This window comes from Loxodonta africana, chromosome 16 (assembly GCF_030014295.1).
Source record: "Loxodonta africana isolate mLoxAfr1 chromosome 16, mLoxAfr1.hap2, whole genome shotgun sequence".
Taxonomy (NCBI): Eukaryota; Metazoa; Chordata; class Mammalia; order Proboscidea; family Elephantidae; genus Loxodonta; species Loxodonta africana.
This window is the reverse complement of record NC_087357.1, coordinates 42,384,530-42,405,304: the sequence shown is the minus strand read 5'-3', so window position 1 is coordinate 42,405,304 and position 20,775 is coordinate 42,384,530. Positions and strand designations below refer to the sequence as shown.

General features: G+C 39.2%; 1 protein-coding gene across 2 annotated transcripts in view; it reads left to right on the top strand.

Moving 5' to 3' along the window:
- MARCHF5 (membrane associated ring-CH-type finger 5) overlaps window positions 1-20,775 on the top strand; it is a 61,195-nt gene that overhangs the window by 15,978 nt on the left and 24,442 nt on the right. Inside the window, exon 2 of one of the 2 annotated variants that reach the window (XM_010589110.3) lies at window positions 11,855-12,057. In XM_010589110.3, coding sequence (XP_010587412.2) covers window positions 11,855-12,057 — 203 coding nt within the window. Of the gene's footprint in view, window positions 1-11,854; window positions 12,058-20,775 lie in introns of those variants that run through there. The other variant, XM_064269573.1, reaches the window with a different exon arrangement.

The following is a 20,775-nucleotide window of genomic DNA, read 5'->3' as shown; positions in this document are numbered from 1 at the left end:
GGGTAGAATAAAATGAGAGGATTTGAATGAATATCTTAAGCAGTAGTGTTAGACTGTTGAAAAATTGGGAGATGATGAGGAATCCAGGGTTTTTTTCCACTGAATACCAGCGTGCCAACCACAGTTGTTTTATGTGCTAATTTAGGTAAGAAAATGTGTCCATAAATTCTAGACATACGTGTAAAATGGACATCTTCGTTTTCATCATTATCGTAATTGTTACTAACATTCATTTGGAGGTTATATATGTGCCAGGCAATTCTTGAGCAGTTTCTTGATCAGTTGTTTGTTTAGTCCTTTACAATAGGGGGTCTTAAAATAAAGGCTTTTTTATGAGAACTCTTTTAGCAATCAGGTTAAGTCTTTGGGTTCTTAGTGATTTTGAAAGTATAAAACAAAATATATAGAGTTGGAAATGAAATCAATTATATTGAAATACAGCTGTCAAAATATTAAAAATCTGCTTTAGTAATATGAGCTTTAACACATTAAAATAAAAGATCTACCAGTGGGTCTGATAATTAATTTCAAATTAGTGATGAGCTAAAATGTTATTTTAGGGTCCACAATAGCTATAAAGTAGTATGAAAATTTCTGATTGCTGTGAACCCATTGCCATCAAGTCAATTCCGACTTACAGCAGCCCTACAGGACAGAGTAGAACTGCCCCATAAGGTTTCCTTAGGCTGAGCCTTGGTGGCACAGTGGTTAAGCATCAAGGCTACTAACCAAAAAGTTGGCAGTTCGAATCCACCAGCCATTTCTCAGAAACCCTATGGGTCAGTTCTACTCTGTCCTATAGGGCCGCTATGAGTTGGAATCTGACTCGAAGACAGTGGATTTAATCTTTAAGGAAGCTGACTTGCCACGTCTTTCTCCCTCAGAGTGACTGAAGGGTTTGAACCCCTGCTGAGAATTTGCATTTCTAACAAGTTCCCAGGTGATGCCAATGCTGCTGGTAAGGGAACAATTCTGAGAACCACTAGTAGAGCAACTATTAACTCAGTAGAGCAACCATTAACTCGTTGCAGTCAAGTCAATCCCAACTCATATCGACCCTATAGGACAGAGTAGAACTTCCCAGTAGGGTTTCCAAGGAGCGCCTGGTTAGCAGCCATAGCTCTTAACCACTATGCCACCAGGGTTTCCAGTAGACCAGTGGTTCTCAAAATTTATTATACATAATCATCTGGGGATTTGTTTAAATGTAGATTCTGATTCAGTATATCTGAGGGTGGGAATGCAGATTTCCAGCAGGGGTTCGAACTGAAACAAAGCCCTGGTTCAAACTGCCAACCTTTTGGTTGGCAGCTGAGCACTTAATCACTGTGCCGCTAGGGCACTTGATTGCTATGCTAAGTTCTTATTGCTGTACTGTTAATATTACTATGGTTTGCTTGCCATTTATCATTGAAGAAAAAGCTAAATTTTATTTAGAGGGTATTGAATATAAGGAGCCCTGGTGGTGTAGTGGTTAAGAGCTCAGCTTTTAACCAAAAGTTCAGAACCAACTCAACGGCACCTAACAACAACAAAGAAAATAAAGACACGATTTTTTTCCCATCCAAATTTACCGACCTCCCTGAATTGGTCATCGACCCCAGATTAAGAATTCTTGCCTTAGAACACCTTTGTGAAAGATTCTGTCATTAAACCTATTAATAAGTGGTCAGCAAGGGTTTGAAGCCAGGTAATTCTGGCTCCAAAGCCCAAGTTCTTTAATCAGTTAGAATATCCTGAACTCACATAATCTTTTCTCCAAAATAGTTTTTACTCTCTTAGGAAAAAGTAAAAAAAAAGAAAGAAAAGGGAAACCCTGGTGGCTTAGTGATTAAAAGTTACGGCTGCTAACCAAAAGGTCAGCAGTTCAAATCCACCAGGCGCTCCTTGGAAACTTATGTGGGATAGTTCTACTTTGTCGTATAGAGTTGCTCTGAGTGGGAAGCAACCCAACGGCAAAGGGTTTTGGGTTTAGGAAAAAGTATCAGGCATTTTACTCATTATTTAAATTAAAAACCAAGTAATTTTAAAATTATATACAGGGAGTTTTTTTTTTTAATACAGGGAGTGTAAAAAGACATTCCATATCTGTATATGATGTATTAAGGAGACTTGCAAAGGATAGGCACAGAGGGAAGAAAAAGGAAAAGGCAAAGTATGGCTAGCTCAGTTCTCAAACTTTTGCAGCTACCATGATCACCTGAAAAAAAGGACTTGTTAAAACACCTTGTGGGGCCGAGTTTCTGATTAAGTAGATGTGTGGTGGGGCCTGAGAATTCGCATTTCTAACAAATCCCCAGGTGATGCTTATGCATAGCATTGAGCACCACTGCAGCCACGTGAATTGGAGAGAGAAACAAAAAAAAAAGGACTTTAATAGAAACCCTTAGTTTCCTTAGAAGTTATAGCCTCTTTCCTTGGGTGTGGACTTTGAAAGGTTTTTTTTTTTTAATCCTTTGAAAGGGAAAGTAACTGATTAGGTATTGAAATTTCTGTTCTATAAATTACAACATTAAAATACGTAATAACTTGAATTAAAATAGAATTCTGTCATATTGACACTGAAATGCAGATATTATGGCATTATCAATAAAAAGTTTGAGTTTCAAACTGATTTTATCTTACTCTTCTTGCTGATCCAATAGCAGAATGAAGAACATACTTTGCTCAGTGTGAGACATAGAAAAGTTGGCAAGACTCAGAGTACTTGCATGGCGAATTAGATTTAAATTTATACTTAGGTCTTTTCTGCTCAAGTTACAGTCAGTAGGAAGTAAAGCTATTGACAAAAGATGGAAAGTTCGCTTATAAAACTATTCAGAGCCTACATTATATGACGGAAAACCCTGGTGGTGTAGTGGTTAAGTGCTCCAGCTGCTAACCAAAATGTCAGCAGTTCGAATCCACCAGGTGCTCCTTGGAAACTATGGGGGCAGTTCTACCCTGTCCTGTAGGGTCGCTATGAGTGAGAATCGACTTGATGGCAATGGGTTTGTTTTTTTATATGATTATCCTAGGGCCATTTCTTAGTACCCAGTTTCTCACATTCTGTATCAAATAGTTTTGATTGCAGATGATGGGAAATCTGACCCAAACTGATTAACACCCTCTCTCCCCTACCTCTCACAAAAATCTATTGATTTATGTAACTGAGTAGTGAAAGGGTACATTGCTCTAGGCACAGCTTAACCTGTATTTCAAACAGTGCTATCATTTTCCATCTTTCTGCTTTGCTGCTCCTGGGTTGCTCAGGCTACGTGTGGTGGCTCTCCTGACAGCAGTAGCAGCTTCACTCACACCGTCTTAGCCTCTATACACTCGTATCTCCATAAGCCTAGCAGAAGAGAGAAAGCCTGTGTACCAGTTTTCCAAGGAAAAGTTCCCAGGGTCGCTCTGTTAAGACTAGCATTATTGACCCAGCCTCTCAACCCCTGAAATGTGGGGGTGGGCTACTCAAACCAATCTAAAGATTACTAATCTGGATCTGGGGGTGGGGCCAGTTCTAACTGCCTAAACTACATATATGGCTGAAGTTGGAGGAAAGAGTGATTTTCCATAGAAAACATGGAATACTGTTTGTTCCTAGAAAAGAGAAAGAAATGTGCTTTACATCAGACCTACTTTCTACTTAAGTGGGGGACAGTAAATTGGGGAATGAACAGCTGAAGTAGATTGAAGTATGTGGGTCAGTATAGGGAAGCAAAGAGGGAAACCAGAATTATAAGCCTTTCCCAGTTGAGGTTCCTGGTCAGTCTATCAGAGGTTAAAAATATTCTTTAGAACTTAACATTTTTGGTACTGTTGTTTACATTAAAAATATTTAGTCATCAGAAGCAATTATAAATTTCTGACTATGCGAGTCCAGTAACTGCCTCTCTCATATTTTTGCTTGCTCCAATCTCTTTGCTTTTTTTAACCTGCCATTTTTCTACACTGTGGTTCTCAAAATTTATTGTGCATCAGAATCACCTTGAGCACTTGTTAAAAATACAGATTGCTAGGTCCTCTTCTAGAGTTTCTCATTCACTAAATCCAAGGTGGTTGTTGTGTGCCATGGAGTCAGTCTGTTTGTACTATCAGGGCTCCTTAGATCCAGGGTAGATCCCAGGAATTTGCAAGTTCTCAAGTTATCCTGAAGCTTCTGATGCAGGACCTTTTTTTTTTAAGAACCCCTGTAATATACAAAGCGAGCCCTGGTGGTGCAGTGGTTAAAGCGCTTGGCTGCTGACCAAAAAGTCAATGGTTCAAACCCGCCAGCTGCTCCTCAGGAGACTGATGTGGCAGTCTGCTTCAGTAAAGATTGCAGCCTTGGAGACCCAATGGGGCAGTTCTATTCTGTCCCATAGGGTTGCTATTTGTCAACAGCAGTGGGTTTTAGTTTGGTAATACACAAGGAGTCCCTGGATGGTGCACATGGTGAAGGAGATTGGCCACTGACCTAAAGGTTGGAAGTTCAAGTCCACCCAGAGTTGCCTTGGAAGAAAGTCCTGGCAATCTAGTTCCAAAAAATCAGTCTTTGAAAACTCTGTGGAACCTAGTTTTACTCTGACACACATGGGGTTGCCAGAAGTCAGAGTCTTCTGGTGATACACAAACCACTTGTCCTTGCCTTTCTGCTGATTTCTACTAATCACTTCTCCCTGACTGATCTACCCAAGTTGATCCTTCAGTCTTAAAATGGATGTACTCTGTGGCTCTTTCACTGGAACCTTAAAATAAAAGCTCCTGTATTTACCGGACAGGGAGCCCTGGTGTCGCAGTGGTTAAAAGCTACAGCTGTTAACCAAAAGGTCTGTAGTTCTAATAATCCTCTAGCCACTCCTTGAAAACCTTCTAGGACGGTTCTACTCTGTCCTGTAGGGTTGCTATGAGTCAGAATTGACTTGACAACAATGGGTTTGGTTTTGGTTTTTTATTTACTAGACATAGCCCCAATTAAATTATAGAGTCTCCGAGACAGACACAATCTTCCATTTGTTTTGTTTGTGCAACCACATAAAAACAGTGAATACTCAATAATTTCACATTTTATTTGTACCTAAACTGTAATTGTTAGATGAAGTAATTTGATGTTATTTTCAGAAGTTTACATATTGTGGTCAGTGTTATTTGATCTCAAATTACCATCACCTGATTTATTAACGATTGTAATAAATATAAAGTGGATGTGGTAAGTTGATGGTGAAGACGGACAAACTTCTTAAGAATTGACATCAGAAAGGTTTCTAACATCTCCTTTGTAAGTTAATTTCAGTTGATCTCTAATGAGCTTTAGCTTCAAAATTTAAGTGTGCTCAGTATTCACTGTACTAGGGTCCTGTTGCCACAGTGGTTAAAGTGCTCAGCTGCTAACCAAAAGGTTGGTCGTTGGAACCCACCAGCTTCTTGAGAGAAAGATGTGGCAGTCTGTTTCCATAAAGATTTACAGCCTTGGAAATCCTGTGGGGTGCTCTACTCTGTCCTACAGGGTTGCTATGAGTCGGAATCAACTCCAGGGCAATGGATGGGATATATTAACTATAAGAGCCCTGGTGACACAGTAGTTAAGTGCTCGGCTACTGCAGAAAGGTCAGCCATTTGAACTCACCAGCTGTTCCTCGAGAGAAAGATGTGACAGTCTGCTTCTGTAAAGATTACAGCCTTGGAAACCCTATGGGATAGCTCTACCTCTGTCCTATAGGGTAACTACAAGTTGGAATCAACTTGACGGTGATGGGTTTGGTTTTTTTAGTTTATATTAATTTGAATCAAACAATAAAACAAGGTTATTGCATTAACACTTTGAATTAAGGCTTAACTCCTAATAAGTTCCAACTTTAAATCATCATATGTCACAATTGTGAAATTAATTAGAAGAAAGTCTGAAAGTGGCTGCTTTATTTGTCAGTTGAATATATGGGCATCTAGTGAACAGTTTTCAACTTTTTTTGAAAATTTGAAATTTTTCATAATAAAAAGTTAGGAAAAAATAAGCCTACACTTACCTAGAATTTGTGGAGACTAAAGATATACAAGTAACGTATTATAATGACATGTGCAAAGACCCGGGGTTAGAAAACCGAAAGGGAAGAACACTCTTGGCATTTCTGAAGCTGAAAGAACTGAAGAAAAAATTCAAGCCTCGAGTTACGATACTGAAGGATTCTATAGGGAAAATATTAGACGGCACAGGAAGCATCAGAAGAAGATGAAAGGAATACAGATTCACTATACCAAAATGAATTGGTCGACATTCAGCTATTTCAGGAGGTAGCATACGATCAGGAACCGATGGTACTGAAGGAAGAGGAGGTCCAAGCTGCACTGAAGGCATTGGCAAACACCAAGTCTTCGGAAATTGACAGAATACCAATTGAGATGTTTAAACAAATGGATGCAGTGCTGAAGTGCTCACTCGTCTATGCCAAGAAATTTGGAAGACAGCTACCTGGCCAGTTGACTAGAAGAGATCCATATTTATGCCTGTTCCCAAGAAAGGTGATCCAATAGAATGCAAAAATTGTCAAAAACATTGATATCACACCCAAGTAAAATTTTGCTGAACATCATTGAAAAGCAGTGGCACAGTACTTCAACAGGGAACTGCCAGAAATTCAAGCCAGATTCAAAAGAGGATGTGGAACAAGGAATGTCATTGCTGATGTCAGGTGGATCTTGGCTAAAAGCAGAGAATATCAGAAAGGTGTTTACCTGTGTTTTATTGACTATGCAAAGGCATTTGACTGTGTGAATCATAACAAATTACGGATAACATTGCAGAGAGTGGGAATTCCAGAACACTTTATTGTGGTCATGAGGAACCTGTACATAGATCAAGAGGCAGTTGTTCGAACAGAACAAGGGGATATTGTGTGGTTTAAAGTCAGGAAAGGTGTGCATCAAGATTGTATCCTTTCACCATACTTATTCAATCTGTATGCTGAGCAAATAATCTAAGCAGCTGGGCTGTATGAAGAACATGGCATCAGGTATGGAGGATGATTCATTAACAGCCTGTGTTATGCAGATGACACAACCTTGCTTGCTTAAAATGAAGAGGACTTAAAGCACTTACTGATGAAGATCAAAGGCTACAGCCTTCAGTATGGATTACACCTCAACATAAAGAAAACAAAAATCCTCACAACTGGACCGATGAGCAACATTTTGATAAACATCAAGGGTTTCGTTTTACTTAGACCCATAATCAATGCCAATGGGAACAGCAGTCAGGAAATCAAACGCCATATTGCATAGGGCAGATCTGCTGCAAAAGACCTATTTAAAGTGTTAAAAAAGCAAAGATGTCACTTTGAAGACTAAGGTGTGCCTGACCCAAGCCATGGTGTTTTCAGTCACCTGCTATGCATGAGAAAGCTAGACAATGAATAAGGAAGACCGGAGAAGAATTGTCACCTTTGAATTACAGCGTTGGCAAAGAATATTGAATATACCATGGCCTGCCAAAATGAACAAATCTGTCTTGGAAGAAATACAGCCAAATGCTCCTTAGAAGCAAGGATGGTGAGACTGTATTTTACATATTTGGACATGTTATCAGGAGGTATCAGTACCTGGAGAAGGACATCATGCTTAATGTCTTAGTTATCTATGCTGCTATAACAGAAATACCACAAGTGGATGGCTTCAACAAACAGAAGTTTTTTTCTGTCACAATCTGGTAGGCTAGAAGTCCAAATTCAGAGTATCAGCTCCAGGGGAAGACTTAGTCTCTCTGTTGGCCCTGAAGGAAGGCCCCTGTCATCAATCTTCCCTTGGTCTAGGTGCTTCTCCGTGCAGGAGCCCCGGCTCCAAAGGATGAGCTCTGCTGCCAACACTGTTTTCTTGGTGGTATAAAGTCCCCGTGTCTCTATGCTTGCTTCCCTGTTTATATCTCTTGAGTAGAATCTGATTTGGGGTCATCAAGTGTGTGGTGCAGACTGTCACCTATCCACCTAGAGAAGTAGTGGTGATAGTTGTGTGCACCAGATTCTAGTAGCAGCAGGCTTTCACACTCCGGGGGGGCAGGATGCTGACAAGGTTCCCCCAAGTGCCAGTGAGGTAGGTGTGTCTCTATTCCTAAAGCACTTTGGTGGGTGGGCTCTGCAGCTGTACCTTAGGCCCCCAATGTAAGTACCTCTACAGATTGGTAGGTGTCACCCTCCTTAGACCCCTAAGGCAGGAGGCTAGGTGGTCTGGGGGGAGCTTCAGCCCTCAGTTCCCTGTTGTGGGTCAGTGAGGGCTCAGTTGAATACGCAGAGATATCAGACCTGGGAAACTTGCCTTTCCACTAAAACAACTACAGTCAGATCCCTATCAGAAATGCCTTTGCATTATAATAGCCACCTTGTTCCCTGTAGGGATGAAAGCCCAAGACTGTGGATCACATATGTTTGGCTGGAGCTGGTTCTGTGTTTTTAGTCCAATTAGGGAAGGATTTTTGGTCCCTGGGTTTTTTGTAGCTGCTTCTCTCAGGCCAGGAGAATGGGTTAGGAAAAGATCAAAAAAAAAAAAAAGGAAAGAAAAACCGCAACGCACTTCTCTCTCTGGCTCAGGAAATTCCAGTGTTAATGAAGCCGCCTGGGAAGGGGAGGGGAGGGTTCAGATAAATCGGAGAGAGTAATAAAAATAGACAAAGTTACTTATCTTGCTTGGGATGACTGTTTTATCTGAGATTCCCGAGGGGCACGTTGACTGTGTGTGCTGGCTGGGTAGAGAATGCCCCCTAGGGTCAGGCCCGCGTCCCGTGCTTGTGCTGTCTCAGAATCCGTGGTCAGTTCCTCTGCTCCCAGTCCAAAGCCCAGTGCCAAGGTTCCCCGGCTGGGACGCCGCACTCCAGGCTCCAAAACCAGTCGCTGCCTCCCGGTGACTTCTCCTGTCAGCCGCGTCGCTGCACTGCCTGCGTGCACTGGCTGGGCTTCCCCCAAGGTCAGTTCAGGGGGCTAGGGCTGCGTCCGTGTTTGCGCTGTCTCAGGATGCCATGCTCAGCTCCCCTGCGCCCAGTCCAAAGCCCGGCACCAAGGTTTCCTGACTGGGACGCTGGCTCCAGGCTCCGAAAACAGTCGCTGCTTCCCCGTGGTTGTTCATTCTCAGCCTCTGTCACTCAGGTCAACTCTTTATATCTGTGTTTGATGGTCAGGGTTCGTAGATTGTCATGTATGTGATCGATTCACTTGTTTTTCCGAGTCTTTGTTGCAAGAGGGATCCGAGGTAGTCAGCCATCTCGGCCCCGCCTCCCTCTTTTGTATCTCAAAAGAGATTGGCTCAAGACACAATCCAATCTTGTAGATTGAGTCCTGCCTCATTAACATAACTGCCGTTAATCCCATCTCATCAACATCATAGAGATAGGATTTACAACACACAGGAAAATCACATCAGATCACAAAATGGTGGACAGTCACACAATACTGGGAATCATGGACTAGCCGAATTGATGCACATATTTAGGGGGACATGATTCAATTCATGACACTTGATAAAATTAGAGGGTCACACTTTGGTGAGTGGCATCTGGGGTCTTAAACACTAGCAAGCAGTCATCTAAGATGATCAGTTGGCCTCAACCCACCTGGAGCAAAGGAGAATGAAGAACACCAAAGACACAAGGTAAATACAAGCCCAAGAGATAGAAAGGGCCACATAAACCAGAGACTACGTCAGCCTGAGACCAGAAGAACTAGATGGTGCCCAGCTACCACCAATGACTGCCCTGACAGGGAACACAACAGAGAATCCCTGATGAAGCAGGAGAACGGTGGAATGCAGACCTCAAATTCTCATAAAAAGAGCAGACTTAATGGTCTGACTGAGACTAGAGGGACCCCTGAGGTCATGGTCCCTGGGCCCTCTGTTCACCCGAGACTGGAACCATTCCCAAAGCCAACTGTTCAAACAGGGATTGGACTGGACTATAAGACAGAAAATGATTCTGGTGAGGAGTGAGCTTCTTGGCTCAAGTAGACACGAGACTGTGGGCAGCTCCTATCTGAAGGCTAGATGAGAAGGCGGAGGGAAACAGGAGCTGGTTGAATGAACACGGGGAATACAGGGTGGAGAGGAGGAGTGTGCTGGCTCATTAGGGGGAGAGCAGCTAGGAGTACATAGCAAAGTATGTATAAGTTTTTTTATGAGACTGACTTGATTTGTAAACTTTCACTTAAAGCACAATAAATTAAATTAAAAAAATCTTAGGGGGAAGGAAAAAAAATTGAGGGCCAGCAAAAGAGAGGAAGACCCTCAGCGAGATGGATTGACATAGTGTTTGCAACAAGAGCTCAAGCTTTACGATTTTGAGAATGGTGCAGGACCGGGCAGTGTTCCTTTCTGTTGTACATAGGGTCTGTATGTCAGAACCAACTCAATGGCACCTAATAGCAACAGCATACAAATGCTCCCATTGGATTGAAATATGAAATTACCATTTCTGTAGGTCAAAAACAGACAGATACAGGCAATTTCATTTGGTTCAAACTCTAGTATTAAGGTTGTTTGAGTTAGATATATTTTAACATTTTCTTCCTGATGACTGAATTCGGCATAATTTAAAATTTTATTCACCTTAATACTAAAGAGTTATGCTGGCCTAGCCTCACTGAGCTATATATATTGAAATAAAAAAAAAAAAATGAGAACCTGGAAAGTTCCTTGATATTCTGCCTATATTTCGTTGATAAAATTTTATCTCCCATTTCCCAAATGTGCACACGTACATTTAGAAAATTACCTCGGTTGCCAGGGTAGATGATTTATTTATTTTTCCTTGGTTTCTTAATGCTCAGATCTGGTGGTAGATGAGCTGCTTTGCCAATTAACTGTTGTAAAAAAATAACAGACAGGGCACTTACAAATGTTAATTAATGTAAATCACAGGGACTGGATGGGTTATGGAAGCAATTTTTCACTTCTTTACTTTCCCAGTTTCCTTCTCTCCACTCAGTTTCTTCTTCCTCTAATCACATTCCTACGCTAAAGCCCACTTCCTGAAGCTCTCTTCTCATTTTATACTTAGATTGTGGGTTTTTGTTACTTTTGCAGCCCTCATTACTCCAGTTCACTACTGTCCAATAGAACTTTCTACAGTGATGGGAATATTCTTTATCTGTGCTTTCTAGTATAGTAGCTACTAGCCACATGTGAATATTGAATTCTTGAAGTATGGCTCATGTGACTGGGGAACTGTTTTTAAATTAAATTTTAATAGCCATGTGTGGTTAGTGGCTACCATATTGAACAATACAGCTCTTAACTAGAGATAACCTCATTTGTTTTAGCTTTAAGCCACAGTTTCCAGTCCTGTTACGCATTTCCTGAACCCTCCTATGGATTCAGCCTTGATCTGCTTCATACCTTGTCGGCCATCTTTCCTCCATGTTGTGGCTTTTACTTCCCTTCACATCTCAGCCTTATAAACCTTCTACTGCACCTGCCTCAGACTTCCGGTGGCTCCTTCTCAAGATCTGCTTTTATCTGAGGACCTTGGGCCCCCCGCCATGTGTTCAGACTTTAGAATAGTTTGCTAATGAATGTACTGAGGAATAAAATATATCAAAAAGAATCCACTGAAATGATTTGGTCTTAGGTCTTCTGTTGAAAACATTACAAGAAGATCCGTATATTTAAAAATAACATTAAAGAAAAAACGTTATATCTATTGAATAAGCATCTACATCGTATATACTTGTTATAAAGAAGGTAATTTCTGAGTATAAAGAAACTTTCTTATTGGTGTTTTGGTAGGACTTTTTTCCTAATAAGTTATTAGAATTGTGGGAATGAGAGCTTGCATACAATATGAGTCCCATTAAGGGAGAGCTGCAGTTGAGAGGAGGCTGGGGTCCTAAAGGTAAACATCATTTTCTTTTTTAATTTACAGAAGTTGCTGGGTGTGTTTTGCCACTGATGAAGATGATAGAACAGCTGAATGGGTGAGACCATGCAGGTGCAGAGGATCTACAAAATGGGTTCACCAGGCTTGTCTACAGCGCTGGGTGGATGAAAAACAAAGAGGAAACAGTACAGCCAGAGTGGCATGTCCTCAGTGCAATGCTGAATACTTAATAGTTTTTCCAAAGTTGGGTAAGAAGATCCTAATAAACAGAACAAATATATTTGATGTTGTTACATAAGGCTTATGATCTCAGGTTTATTTTTAAATGACCTATCTCTTTGTTTTTTGTCAATTTCTGTGTTCATTTTCTATTGTTTCTTCTCTAAATGTCAGCCATTTATTTGTTTTGCCAACACTTTATAATATCCTTAATATATCCCCAAATCCATCCATTTGTCTATGTATTAACCTTTTATTTGGTTGAGCCAAGAAAGAACTTGCATATTTAATCGTGTAGATAAAACCAAATAACAAAGCTATAATGAAAGCTGACTATAGAGCCTCATTCTCTGGTGACAGTTGGTGTAGGGGAAAGAAAGCAGTACTGCGTTCTTTCTGATACTTACCCTTAATTCTTTCGTTAAGGAATAGAAGTACAGAAAGGAAAAATTTAATAAAAACAGTTAAACTCGGCCTTGGAATCCATTTAATGTGGTTAGCTTTCGTGAAAACTGCTAACCCTTTTCTAGGAATTGGCAGGCAAAGAATAACCAAAGGTGTTGAGAATAGCGGCCAGGCCATTTAAAGGAAGCTGTAATATATTGTTAGCGTGCTCCGTTATAGCCATACGATTATGAACTGGTGTTCATTCTCTTTGTTTATGCCATGTTAATTGTTAAGCATTTTTAGTATCATCCTTGGTTATAGCTAAGAGGTGTAAGATTCTGGAAAGGTCAGAAGGAAAGAATAGCTTTGGGGAGCCGTGCGGTTTTGGGGTTTGAGGAGAAATTGGAAATAATTATTAGATAATATTGTTTTTTTCTAGGTGCTATACATATTGAAGTAAGACCCTTTTTTTTTTTTTTTAAACAAAGGAACATCATGCAGACAGTGAAGTGCTTTTCTAATGTAGGATGGTTAATTACGATAAACAAAATTCCCATGGTTGTATTTTTCTAGCAATAATGGGTAGGAAGAAATGATAGCTGAAAGTAGTGTTTCTCAAACATTTGGAATACGTGGGCAACATGACGGATCTGCATACGCACTACTGATTTTAGATAAAGTAAACACAAGTAACCCAATTTTTTTAAATTGTGAGATCAAAGCAGTATTTTAAAATAAACATCAAGGAAAGCAATTATTGCTGCAGTCTTTCACCACATTTATATCTGTGTCACTGATGTCAAAGTTAAGGTTTCATATTTAATTGGTTTCTTTTCCTACTCTTTAGCACAGTGATTAAGAGCTTGGCTGCTAACCAAAAGGGTGGCAGTTTGAATCCACAAGCCGCTCCTTGGAAACCCTATGGGGCAGTTCTACTTTGTCCCGTAGGGTCGCTATGAGTCAGAATCAACTCCACGCAACAGGCCTGGGCCCCTATTATTTACAGGTTGTTGGTGATAGTAGCAAGTATATAGTGATTTTATTAGGTATTTTAGATGTTCAGATTAAGGATGGACAGAAAAATGAATACAAACAGGCACTGACAAATGTATGTCACTCAACACTAAAGTTGAGTATTTCGTTTTGAGAGATGGCAGTGGGCATCTGATCTCTCCTTTTGGTTGTATTCGGTTCTAGGAAATGCTTTCAGGTTTAGTGCAGTAATTGAATGTGGTTGTTAAGTATACCTAAGATGTTGCTTTTTTCCTACAACTAGGCAAGATTTGGAAAAGAGTCAAACTCTTTGTTTAAGCCATTTGTTTCATGTATTGGTCTTCATATTTTATTCTTAAGAATTGTGATATTTTACCCTCAAATGATAGGTTCAAGCTGTTCGCTATACTGTATGTGTCATGGAGTATGGCACTTGATTAAGCTACTTGAAATCATAGAAATATTTATTGATGTTATCAGTGTCATGAAAAAAATTTTGTCATCCTTCATTTGAAAAGTTTTTGTTAGCATCTTTCCTCGTAACAGAAAAACAGAGTCTTATATTTGTTTCTTCTTTTTTGATGTAACATGCTGAATGTACCTGTTCAGGGACTGCAGTTTGAATTATACTTACAATTTTCCTTGTGTGCTTCAACCCTGACTCAATAATACAGGGCATGTTGTCAAATGCCAGCTGTTATCTGTGAACGAAGCTGTGTGTGAATTGACTTTTAGGTGCTGCGCCCTTTCTTGCTGCACATACAGCTAGTGCTTTGACCATACTGATCCCAGTCTACTTTTTCAAGTTTATATCAAGGTTTAAAAACAATTGTTGGTTAAAAGAAAATACTTTCTCCATAACATAAGTTTTCATTGATAATCAGAGTTAAAAATCATTTATATTTCTTGATTTACGTATTACACATGTGTTTGCCAAGGGTTGATTTATACTCTGCACACTAGTGGTTTCACCTAGCCATAAAAGACAATACCTAAAAGCATACATCTGTGGTAGTAATTATTCTTCCTCACTATATACCAAGCATATTACATATTCTCTAGTAATGTCATCTGATGATGGAATTTTGCCAATAGATTATTTTGTTTCTCTCTGGGCGTATTTGTCATTAATTTTGCAGCTGACAATAGTTATACCTTTCTTTGTTAAAAGAATTTCCTTTGAATATAATTTTGATCTTTGTTTTTAATGACAAAAGTCATATTGGAGGCTTTGATTGATTTACCAGAGTAGTTGAAAATGATGTGGCTTCAGTGGCTTCTTGTCACTGTTTCTTGTTTCATAAGACACCAACCAGTACAGTGGGAACAAAAGGGCCTTCTAATGCAGACTAATGAGTCCACATTCACTGGTCACAGCCTATTCTAAGAGCACACTATTTTCATTCTAATGCTTGTGGTGGGGGGTAGGGGTGGGGGGGTTAGGTGAAAGTTTACAGTGCATATTAGTTTTTAATTCAAAAAAATTAAACACAAATTGTTTTGTGATATTAGTTGCAATCCCCACAATGTGTCAGTACTCTTCCCCTTTCCACCCTGAGTTCTCAGTGTCCATTCATCCAGTTTTCCTGTCCCTTCCTGCCTTCTTGTCTTTGTTTTCGGGCAAGTGTTGCCCGTTAGATCTTGTATACTTGACTGATCTAAGAAAAGCACGTTTCTCACATGTGTTATTGTTTGCTTTATGGGCCTGTCTAATCTATGGCTGAAAGGTGGACTTTAGGAGTAGCTTCAGTTCTGAGTTTGCAGGGTATCTGGAGGGTTAGCAGGGAGCCAGTCTCAAGGGTTCCTCCAGTCACATTCAGACCAGTAAGTCTGGTCTTTTTTTGTGAATTTGAATTTTGTTCTGCGTTTTTCTCCCACTCTGCCCAGGACCGTCTATTGTGATCCCTGTCAGAGCAGCTGGTGGTGATAGCCAGGCACCATCTATTTCTGGGCTCAAGTTGGTGGAGACTGTGGTTCACATGATCCATTAGTCCTTTGGACTAATATTTTCTTTGTGTCTTTGGTTTTCAAGATAATACTATTTTATTTATGGCATTCTAAGTTAAATGTATTTTTATTTTACTCTTTTGAGCCATTCTTCTTCCTCAGTTTGTGCTTTAACACACACAGTGTGATAGTAGCAGCAACAAAATGCATATTTAACCAGTGTAAACAGCTTACATGATGTGAAAGTACATTAGTTTGAAACAAACAGTTCTGTCTTCAGAACCTGAAAGAATTTCTTTGAAAATCATAATTAGTCTTTTAAAATTTATGAAACGTGTTTGACCAAAACCTGTATCACTTTCTCCTCAAACTGCCTGTAGACTACTTGATAGATTACCAAGGAGCATTGGTCCCTAAGCTACACTGAGAAACTTTGGCCAGAAGAAGGAATAAAAGACACAGGAAGGTACAGAGAGGAAGAGGTGTTGATTAACATTCTATGGGATGATCTCTGTGTGGCAGGTATTAAAAAAAAAAAATTCATATGGGTTTAGCTTTAATCTGGCTGTCTAGGTGTCCAGTTCTGCATCTTTTGTGGTATTGAGTAATGGCAGAAGTAGAGGAATGGTGGTAAATGTATGTTGTTAATTCTTGATAGGTAACATATTGTGCAGAAGTATGAAAAATACAGAGGACACATCAGATTTTCATTCCTCTCACTATCTGCCACCCATTTTACCAGTTGCCATTCAGTCGACTCCAGCTCACAGAGACCCCATGTGTATCAAAGTAAAACTGTGCTCCGTAGGGTTTTCAAACCAAAAACAAACCAAGCCCACTACTGTCGAGCCAGTTCCAACTCAAAGCAATGCTATAGGACAGAGTAGAACTGCTCCGTAGGGTTTCAAAAGCTATAATCTTTACTGAAGCTGACTGCCACATCTTTCTCCTGCGGAACAGCTGGTGGGTTCAAACTGCCAACCTTTCGGTTAGCAGCCGAGGCTTAACCACTGCACCACCAGGCGTCCTTATGGGGTTTTTAGTGGTTGATTTTTTTGGAAGTAGATTGTCAGGCCTTTTTCCTTAGGCACCTCTGGGTGGATGAGAGCTGCCATCCTTCTGTTAGCAGCCAAGTGCTTAACTGTTTATGCCACCCAGGGACTCATCAGCCATCTTAGGGTTTGCTTTCTTCTCTCTTCTAGTGAGTTAGCCCAGTTGTGTACATACACCTACTTTAAAACATTCCTAATCAAAGTGCGATCCAAGGACCAGCAATGTTGGCACCATCTGTGAGCTGTTAAGAATATAGAACCTTGGGTCCCACCCATTTTACTAAATCAAAGCAATGCATTTTAACACGATCCTCAGATGATTTGTATGCACATTAAAGTTTAAGAAGCATTGCTTTAAAACATGAAAGGAATACCAGCTGAAAAAAATAATCCTCCATAAAAATAAAGCATTTCCATGAAGTTTAAGATCCTGTAGTAACCTTTTTAGCTAAGCAGAATTCAGAAGGTATCTCAGAAGTAGAGATATTGACTCCCAAGGGTAGAAGACACTGATTTCACATTAGATTCCTTTTCTTGTTTGTTTTTTTTTAAATGATGTTGTATAGTTCTCGTACTTCTTTTATTATGTTTATTCCTAAATTTTTATTTCTATTGCTCTTGTAAATAGAATGTTTTCCTGATTTTATGTTTGTATTGTTCATTCCAAGTGTATAGAAACACAATTGATTTCTTAATACTGATCTTGTATCCAGCAACCTTTCTGAACTCATTTTGTAGTTTTAATAGTTTTTAATCAACTCCTTACGATTTTCTAGATACAAAATCATGTCATCTGTAAATAAAAATAGTTTTACTTTTTTCTTCCAATCTAGGACTGCTTTAGATACATCCTGCAAGTTTTAATATCTTTGTTTTTATTTCTCTCGAAGTATTTTTAATGTTCCTTTGTGGTTTCTTCTTTGACCCGTTGATTAGGAATATGTCATTTAATTTTCACGTATTTATAAATTTCCAAAATGTCCTTCTATTAAGTTGATTTCTAATGTCATTCCATTGTGGTCAGAAAACATACTTTATATGATTTCTGTCATTTGGAATGTGCTGAGGCTTGTTTTATGGACTGACATGGTTTATTATAGGGGTTATTTCATGTGCACTTGAGAAGAATGTGTATTCACTTATTATTGGATGAGTGTTCTATAGATGTCTAGTTAGATCATAGTCTTTTCAAGTCTTCTATTTCCCTGTTGATCTTCTACTTATCCATTATTAAAAGTGGGGTACTGATGGCTCCAAATATTATTGTTGAGTTATCTGTTTCTTCTGTCCATTTTTGCAAGCCTTTAGTTAATTCCCAGAGCTTTGGAAAAGTTTATTTTGACCATTTTTGCCAACATTTTTCTCACTTTTATCAAAGAACAGATTTTCAGAGGTCTTCCTTTGCTATTCCATTCCTTTTCTTTCATGGTCAAGCTAGACTGGAGAGTACTGTCTACAGTCCTGACTGCCTGCTTCCCAAGTGCCACTTTTAATGCTTTCAGTGTTTTGTTCTGACCCATCTGTACAGCTTTCTCTCAAGTGGCTACTCTGCTTCTGATCTGTCTGCTTGCGTTCATTTTGGTTCCCTTTTCCCTCCTCATCCTTTGGATATATGTAATTCTTTTAGGTTAACTCTCGTTCTACAGTGATATCATAAATAGCTAGCTATTCTTGTCTTTTTAGTTAAAAGAGTGAATCTCTGATTTAAAATTGGAGAATTGCTATTTCAGAGGAAAACCTTTGAAAGAAATTTAGTCCAGAGTTCAACTGCCTTCTGTGTTCTGTATAGCAACACCTAAGCTCTCTTACATGTTGCTGTATAGTATTAACATATGAAAATTATGAGGATTGTGAATGTATTAAAAAGAATCTTGATATGTTACCACTTTTACTGAGGACTAAAAATGAAAACCTATGCAAGTATAGCCATTTGATTTTCACATTTCCAATTAATTTGGTTATGTCCTAATAGATGAGTATTTAATTCTTGATGGCTTTCAAGTTAAAATTTTTTTACAGATTTTTCTTATTTCTTGATTTTATTCTCAGGTAACTAAACATAAGCTTCATGCATAGAGTTCAAAATAACTAACAATCACCCTCAAAAAGTACTTGTCAAATGTTAAGTGGAATGTAAAGCTTAGAAGGGAAGATATTCAATAGGAATGATGAGGGCCAGTTCCTGGGAGAAACCTTTCCTGGAGAATCTAACAAATAAAATAGTAATTACAAAGAGTTTGTTTATATTTTATTAATAATAACAGTGATGTCAGTAGCTATCATTTGCTAACACACCCTTGTGCTGGGCACTGTGCTGGTCACTTTACCTATGTTATCTTAACTTCAACCTCTCAACAGCTCTGCGCAGTAGATATTTGTCCTTATTTTACAGATGAGGGAAGAGACTCAGAAAACTTATTTAATAGAAGCCCATGGGCTTTCAACAAGTAGGTGGAGGAGCCAAGGTTTTAAATTGCTGCATTTCTTGAACTAACACTCAATGAGTCAGATACCAGACTACATATGAATAAGTCGTAGTTTCAAATAACATTGGAACTAATGGGGGGGGGGGTAATGTGAATTTGAATTAGTTTGAGATAACTGTTAATAAATTACATTTATAATGTATAAACAGCAAAGATTTTCTGTGAGTTGGTGCTACTGGAGTCAAAGGAGAAATATGGCCAAGAAGCAAAATGAAGTCTAGGTGCTTATGCTAACAAATGGTCTGTCTGTTGTTTTTCTTTCTCTCAAATATTTGCCCTGTTGGAAATGAGTTCCTCAACCACTGGTGGAAGTGAATAACAAATAAGTGAGAGAAAAGATACAGCAACTACAATATCTCATACCCGTAACCCGTTGCGGTCGAGTTGATTCAGACTCATAGCAACCCTGTAGGACAGAGTAGAACTGCCCTATAGGGTTTCCGAGGAGTGCCTGGTAGATTCTAACTGCCAAGCTTTTGGTTAGCAGCCGTAGCTCTTAACCAGTATGCCACCAGGGTTTCCACAGTATCTCATAGGCCATACATTCATGTGGTCCAACATTCAAAAACACAGGACATAGTAGAGTATTCGATGAAAAATCTTTCTACCATACCAACCAGTCACTTGGTTTCTTTAGTTGAAGAGAGCCATTCTTCTAAGTTTCTTCTGTTTCATTGTAGAGTATGTTTGTCTTTTTCTTTCTCTCTCCCTCTCCCTTCCTCTCCCATCCACCTTCTTCCCTACACACATACACCACATACACACACAGTACAATAGTGAGGGCAAGGTTAAGAAACCAAGGGACAGTGAAAAATGCAGGGATTGGCTGCCATAGGAAACCATTACCACTCCTTGGCATGAAAGTGCAGGGGAAGGGAGTTGCTAAAGAACTCAACAAGAGCTGTAGCAGAAGGAGATTGCTTAACAGGACCTTTAGCCTTAGAGAAATGCAAACTGCCTGCTATGAGGGAACCAGGGGAAAAAAATTCCCTTGACATTTTTACCACCCTGTGATTTTATTTAAACTCCCAACAGTGTATTAGAATGCCTGCTTTTCCATGCCTTTGCCAACATACTGTTCTCAGTATACAGAACTAATTATTATATCTTTTGCCTTAGCATTGATGAAAGTTCAGCAGAATGTTTCCTTGGGTGTTTTTTTTTTTTTTTCTCTTTTGTTGTGTGACTATATATGAATATAGGTAGTGGAATTATAGGTCCAAAAACATAATTAGAGAATCTTTTTTTTTTTAAGTAATTACTAATTAGAGAATCTAAATTCTGTAAGTCTGCCATCTTCATGTTCCCTCTCCTCCTTGTCCCAGACCCTTATGGAAAAGAGACTCTATCGTTTATTTCTTACCTGAGAATTTCTTGGAACATTGTTTTTATTCCACTTGTGGGTCACTACTTTTCTTATTTTTTATTTTTTTAACAATCATATACACACCCCTGGTACAAAATTCATAAGATACTAAAGAATATATGGTATAAACTAAGACTCCTTTCTACCCATCTCTAAGCTTACCCAGTTTCCTTCCAGAGGTTATCAGTAACTTCTGTTTTGATTTGTTCAGAATATTCCCAGAACCTTATACCGTAAGTTTTTCCTCGGACATCTCCTGTCTTTTCCTACCCCAGAGTCATATCGTGCTCAAATTAGTTAGCTATTTTCAGGTCTCTGTAGAATTCAGAACTGTAAGAAATAACAGCTGACATTGATTGTTACTATATACAGTAAAAGCCACGAAAGCTGGAACCTGTCAGAGAAAGAAAACTCAAATATTTTCCACTAATAAAGAGCGATAGAAAAGTGGTGTCAAGACTGTACCCTGTCAAAGGCGGAAAACTTGCAGCCCAGAAAAACAAGGGAGTCCCATCA